Source organism: Sipha flava, unplaced genomic scaffold (genome assembly GCF_003268045.1).
Source record: "Sipha flava isolate LNK unplaced genomic scaffold, YSA_version1 65_pilon_pilon, whole genome shotgun sequence".
Classification (NCBI taxonomy): domain Eukaryota; kingdom Metazoa; phylum Arthropoda; class Insecta; order Hemiptera; family Aphididae; genus Sipha; species Sipha flava.
Window position 1 is genome coordinate 1,262,069 of NW_020273605.1, and position 7,219 is coordinate 1,269,287.

Genomic DNA, 7,219 nt, shown 5'->3' on the forward strand with positions numbered 1-7,219 from the left:
GAGCAGAAGCAATATCATGACCTGACTGAGCAGAAGCAATATCATGATCTGACTGAGCAGAAGCAATATTATGATCTGACTGAGCAGAAGCAATATCATGATCTGACTGAGCAGAAGCAATATCATGATCTGACTGAGCAGAAGCAATATCATTTTCATTATAGTTGTCGGCCATATTGATATCCTATAAAATTAATAAAAAAGTTAATATTAAATTATGTAAATATATTTTAATATTTTATAGTATTTCTAAAGAAATATATTTAAGCACAATATTAGTATTCAATAAGATATAAGTTTTACTCCTAATACTTAAGTTTCATAAAAAAATTTTTTATATAAATTAAAGTATAAATGAAAAATATGATACTTATACAAAATTTGAAATCATTACATAATTTGTATCTGTACAAAAAATTACTTCAGTTAAGTCACTGAATTTTACAATAAATTCTGTTTCAATCCAATGACTTTCAATAAATTACCAAACTCAAAAACAATAATGTAGTGTTTTATTACTATTCATTTATAGTGTTTAACGAAATCAAGTAATTTATTCATGCATATAATTTATATTTTAAATTAATGCTTTTAGGAAGACTTTTATATTAACTGAATAGTCAGGCACAGATACAAGGGAGAGCTATGGAGGCTGAAGCCCCCCTTAGGTATTAGGTAGAACCATATTGGATGTAGATACTTAAAATATTTAAAAATATAGACATAAGAAAGACTGTACAAATCGACATGAGCAGCAACTCATTTAACTAGCCCTATTTTTTTAATTTCTGGATCGGCAACTGAGTAAACTAAGTATTGTCAAATATAATCATAGGAAATAATCAAATGTATTTTTAATAACTACACACATACATATATATATATATATTACAAATATTTGTACTATTGCCTTCTAACAATAAAAATACTAAAAAAGTTCCCATATCTGTATTAATGTAAGTAAATGACATAAATACACAAAAAGATCCCGCAACAGGTGCCAAAACAAATAAGAATGTTAGTTCAAAAAATTATTATGCATATCGGTTGATGATTAGACGTGATCAGGACTAAGTTATTTTACGATGCATAAGCTTTGTCAACAATTCATGGTCAAAATATATATAAAGATAGATAGCAAACGATTTCGATACTTCGATTTCGATTCAATCAAAAAAAGCTGCGTGCAAAAGATTCTCAAAACAATTGTTAGATATTGGAGATGGGAAAGTTACTACAGATGAAACGGGATGTATAAAATTACCAAACGATTTCTGCACAATCATTTATTCGCACGATGCTTTCATTGACCAGATATGTCCCAGTGTACACAGACAATACAAAAATCATGAGTGGCTGGCAGAAAGAGCAATTTTAGTAGCAAAAAATGTGGAGGTCAACGAATTGAATCTCAAGATACAAAATTTGTTACCAGAAAACTTGGTGTCATACAAATCTAGATACAGTTTGCAATGCTACTGAAGTTGTAAATTATCCAACAGAGTTTTTAAACTCATTGGATTTACTAGGCATGCCACCACATAATTTACAATTGATCATTACAATTTACCATCGATAAAATACTTCCTTCAGAGTCATTTAAAGTTGTAATACATGCAGATAAAAAAACCACCAGAAGAACATAGAGGCAGGTATAATGCACCAACGGCAAATGAAGTTGCTTTAGTGTTAGTAGATCAGCAGTTTGATCAAAGAGACATCATCCTCGAAAACCGAAGTAACTCACTTCACCGTATCAGTGAGATACATCAAGCATACGACGCACTGCAGTATCCTTTAATGTTTTGTTGGGGGGATGATGGGTATGCAATCAATATACCACAACGCAATCCAAAAACCAAGTTACCGCTTAAAAAAACTGTCTCTGCATCAAGTTTTTACTCATATAGAATAATGGTCAGAGAAGGGGAAGACAACTATTTAGTTAATTATCGTTCTCTTTTCAGTCAATATTTGGTAGATGAATACGCCAAAATTGAAACTGAAAGACTAAATTACATCAAAAACAACCAAGCCAAATTGTGTGCAGATAGTTATATTCATTTAAAAGATGCGATTGGACGACGAGACATAGAAGCTAATCAGTTAGGCCAAATGGTTATACTCCCGTTAACTTTTACTGGTGGGCCAAGGTACATGCAAGAAAGAACACAAAATGCTATGACCTACGTTAGACATTACGGTCGTCCTGACCTTTTTATTACTTTTACATGTAATCCTTGCTGGGACGAGATAAAAGAGCTCTTACTTCCCGGTCAAAGATCATATGATCGACATGATATAATTGCAAGAGTGTTTCGGTTAAAAGTCAAAAAGACCATGAACTTATTGACAAAAGGTAAAATATTCGGAGAAGTGAGATTCTATATGTATTCAACAGAATACCAAACTGTAGAGCGGTTCAGGTAGTTGTAAGCTATAACTTATCGAATAGGTTATGATAATAATCATTATCTTAAAAACTAAATTAATATGTATAAAATATTATTTCAAAAATCTTAATTAATTTAAATTTCAATAGATTTAACAAAATTTAATCTTGGCAGGTTACATACATTTATATACTTAAACCCGGCAACGACGGGTAATTCATCTAGTATACATATATATATATATTAGTTACAAATAATAAGTATTAAATACTTAAAATTTCGATTTTTAAAGTTCTCAGTCTATACTATTATATATAACACATAAAAAATAGTTAATTACATAATAATATCGTATGTGATTTACCAACATTTTTAAGATTTATTTATTTGTGATAAACTAAACATAAAAAGGTACCACACTGTTAAAACAATAATTTCCCTTACAACTCTTATTCGTTTGAAAGCCGAATGGTAAAAAAAAAAAAAAAAAAAATGGTGGAGGTCTAACCTAAATCTATGCATGCACAAAAGGATTCAATTTTCAAAAATGTTTAAACGACACGAGAGCAACAGTTTGCGGATGATAAATATAGGTGGTAACAGTAACAGATACCTCGAAATGTTAACATGTTTTAATAAACACGTTGATATATATAATTTGAACGAACAAAGGGCTATATATTTTTAAATCGAGAATTCGAACGCGTCCTACTTGAGGGCGTAATATTTCTCCACGTAGCGATTTTGAACGGTGAACATGATCGTAAAATAACATTTAGTGCGTTGTAGATGAACGTTTTATTTTTATTATTTCTAACCGTATTTTCTATTATCGAGAGGGAGAAAAATAGATTTTACTTACCAACTGCGGACGCGTGTTTTCGGTACGTGCGGGGAGGGTGCGTGATTGTAAGGTTATGCAGCGAAACGTGTATGGCGGACCACTACTGAACGCGTAGACGCGCGTCGACGGGATAACGTTGCCGCGGAACGCGCTGAAAATCGATACGCGCGCGACGGGACGCTGGACCGAAAAACCGAACGTCGGAACAAAGACGATCGGGGAAAAACACGTCGGCGGCAGGTGCAAGAGACTGGCAGTGCGAAAAACGGTACGACGAATGCGGAGAAGAGCGTTGTCGATCGATCGAGGGTGAAAAGCAAATGATGGCCGCGGACAACGACGAAGACGGGTGCGCGAGATCGTACACGATGACGATGACGGGTGCGCGAGATTTTCAAACACGGTTCGGCCTGCGCGCGCGGCGTCGGTGGTGGCGAGGTGTAGTGCCGTGCGCGCGGAACGGGGGTTGCGATTGGTCGAGAGCGGACCGAGGGGGTGCCGTGACGGTGAAAATCGGGCGAGAAATAATGGAGAGGGGAAAAAAAAAAAAACGTTCGAACCACGTGCGTGCGCGTGGGCTCACGTACCCGGCGCGGTATTACCGGGTAACACGACGGAAACCGGTCGTACGCACGCGCGCCCGAAACGATCACATTTTTGGTGATTTCGGGTATTCTACCGATCTTACCAAACGTTCGGTTACACCATAACCGTATCGCACGCACGCGCGTTTTTAACGTTATACGACCGCACGCACGCGCGTTTTTAACGTTTTACGACCGCACGCACGCGCCGCAACGCCACTCCAACACCGGGCAGAGGGACGACAATCGCGTCCCGGGCCCTCACAGCGGTGTAAAAATCACCAATGCACTCGTACACAAAACGTCGTGTTAAAACACGTTGTTCGTTCGTCGTTCGAACGATTGAAAAACACAACTATCGTTACGCACCGTTTATGTACAGCAACAGTACACACCGTACAGCTGTGAATAACGACCACAAGTATCATATTACTGTCTACCGGTTGGTGTCTGCACACACAAACATTATATTACACCGATGAAAAACTGTAATTAAAAACGCGTACGAGTTATTGTTCACGTTAATACGACACAACAGCTATTGTTATTATTATTGTTTTAAAGATGGAATCGAGCACTTGTTAGCCGAATTTATGTATCGGCTGAAACGTAATAATAATGTACCAGTATCCAGTTGATCATTCAACCCCCGGGTCTCTCGATACCCTGTCCGCCCCTGACGCGGACAAGTACCCGATCCGGTGCTCCTCATCGTCTGAGGTACACATTAATTCGATCATTACGCTCTTTTAAGTGTACGGGTTATATCGTAAAACTTCTATATGAAAATGTTCGAAAACAATATTGATGAATCTAAAAAAAATCGTATTTTATAATAACTTTACTTTTTCTTTAATATTACGTTTTATTTTGAAAAAATCAAAACGAGCCGTATTGAATATGTTCGCGGGCCGTAAATTGGGCACCACTGTTGTATACCGTCAATAAACATTTCGTAGTAGATAATACACTAATCGTCTGACGGATGAAAAACTGTATGTCTATTACAAAATAGGTGTCTGTCACAAAATCATGATATGATGCACGTAAAACTAATTGCGTTTAATACGTCTCCGCGAAGTGCCTGAAACTTAAGAGTACACGTATTATACTGGTGAACTTGGAAAATAATGTTAAAAATGTACGGCGTGTACGCAGATACCCTATGGGAACACCGATGTCGATTACGTGTTATGTACCTCAATATATCCACTTGATATGTAGACTATTGTGATTAAAAACGAGTTTTCAGTGTAATATTCATTAATATTTACAAGCAAAAATAACCTGGTCACAGTATATCGCATTATCGGTCAATTTCCCTGGTAAATATCCGCGTTATGTGTACTCGACGCTCGTCGGTATCGTAATGTTATCGCAATACGAATAATAATAATATAGATCTTGCTAGAACCTTCTTCTCAAGATCTTCATCGGTGCTCCAGTAAAATATTTAATACTGAACGCTACGCGCGTGTTGCTCGCCACTGCGTTATTCGTCCATAATTCTATACAATAATATCGTTTTATCAACTTTACGCAGTGCGTACGAGGGCTCACGATCGCACCACGATTTTTGCTCAGATAATATGCGCGCTTCAGAAAAATATCGGTGCGTAGTCCATACTAGCAGGTATTTACGTATTACGTCGAGAATAATATTGTTTGAGCAAATCATGATTGCAGACTGTAATTAACTGTAATTAACGCAAAGGCAACTCTTAGGAAACTCGTGTGACTGGGGGAGGAGGCTTTATCCGAAAATCCTCAAACAAACTTTTTCGCAAACTTATCATATATATATATATATATAAACAAAAGTTATGTGTACGCCGCTGGATGTGCACAACATTAGGTAAAACTATTTCAGCTTGATACACATCACACATAACTACACGGCAGCTGATACTTGAGAGGTTCGAATAATTTTAATGCATTTTAAACACCCACAAGTTGGAGACACGAAATACTGGGACACGGGTGTGCGAATAATCAGAAACATACGATGCCGTTTTTTCGAGTAAACGTTATTCGAACCTCACAAAAACGTTCGTGACAGTAATTCGCTCATACCGCGGCAGGTATAGCCAGGTTCAGATACAAAGGGGGGATATGGGGATTGAAGCCCTCCCACCCCTTATATATCGGTTAGAATCAGGTAGGTATTTAAAATATTTAAAAAATGATACGTTAGAAAGACTTCGTGCATGCGCAACGAATCATGGCAGTAACTCGCTTTACTAGACATCCCCTCTTTTTTTTAATTTCTATGTCCGCCAACCTGTGTACCTACATATAGCGCGGACAGCGGCGTGAGATTTTTCCACGAAGTTCGTCGAAATCGCCGATCGAATCGAAAACGCGTGCGAAACGGATGGAGGTGCGTTTTTCGCGCTGCAGATATCGATCGCGTCGGCGTCAGCGCAAAACGTATGACGCGGCGCAGAAGTGTTTTCCTACAAAACTAGTGGCTGCGCGTCGAACAATTCGGTCGACTAATCCGTACGCGTGACCAGCGTGTACAGCAACGCTACGAGTAAATCATCGGATAGTGTTCGACGATTGCTAACGAATTCGTCCGTCCGAAAAACGAACGTTCGGCCCAACAGGACCATTTTTTTCATACGCGATCGACAGAACAGCAAATCGCGGAACGGAAACAAAACCAACGGTCCGACGGGACGCTGCGCAATGGACCCTCGCTCTACCGCCGCGGTCGGCGAATCGCGGCGCCGAGCTTATTGCGCCGACGCGGAACGTGTTGCGCCCTGTAGGAAAACGTTGCTATAGATTTACAAAAAGAACAAGCGGACCGCGGCGTCAAGCGTACTACGTCGTAGACGACGCAAGAATAAAAAGAAAAAACGCGTCGGAAAACGTACCTTAACGTGCAGGCCCGTCCGGTTCAGCGAACAACAGCAGCGGTACAACAATATTTTGTTATCGCCCCGCGCGTACGTCCACGTACGATGAAATCGATGCGATTAAAATGTAATCTGCGCGTCCGAAAAACTTATCGCGCGCAAACGCTATTACCCGTACACGAATGCCCGGCCCTCCACTGGTAGTGCTCGGGAAAACCGCGCCGTTTTCTCGAACGTCTTAGGGCGTCTTCACACGTAGTCACTCGGCAGCGCTTCTTAGCAGCGCTGCCAATGGAAGAATACCAACGCATACGGATGGTTTCACACACGACCACAGCCACTGATCTGTAGCGCCACAGACAGCGTCAGCGGTTGACTTCGCCACAGAACGCTGCGTCTAAAAGTCGCGCTTCTCGAGACAGAACGTGCTTTTAGATTGGGGGTTTCGTACGCAACCACAATCGCGCGTCTATTTTTGTAGCTGGTCAGCAGCGCGTTAGTATTTCGATTAATCCGCATAACGAGTTCAATTAT

General features: G+C 39.3%; 1 protein-coding gene across 2 annotated transcripts in view; it reads right to left on the reverse strand.

Annotated features, from left to right (window-relative positions):
• LOC112691695 (ATP-dependent RNA helicase vasa-like) overlaps positions 1-6,969 on the reverse strand; it is a 10,663-nt gene extending 3,694 nt beyond the window's left edge. Inside the window, exons 1-2 of one of the 2 annotated variants that reach the window (XM_025566054.1) lie at positions 6,704-6,969; positions 22-184 (exon numbers count right to left, since the gene is read on the reverse strand). In XM_025566054.1, the coding sequence (XP_025421839.1) occupies positions 22-175 (154 nt within the window). In that variant the 5' untranslated portion in view covers positions 176-184; positions 6,704-6,969. Of the gene's footprint in view, positions 1-21; positions 185-3,255; positions 3,841-6,703 lie in introns of those variants that run through there. The other variant, XM_025566053.1, reaches the window with a different exon arrangement.
• Positions 6,970-7,219: the final 250 nt, after the last annotated feature.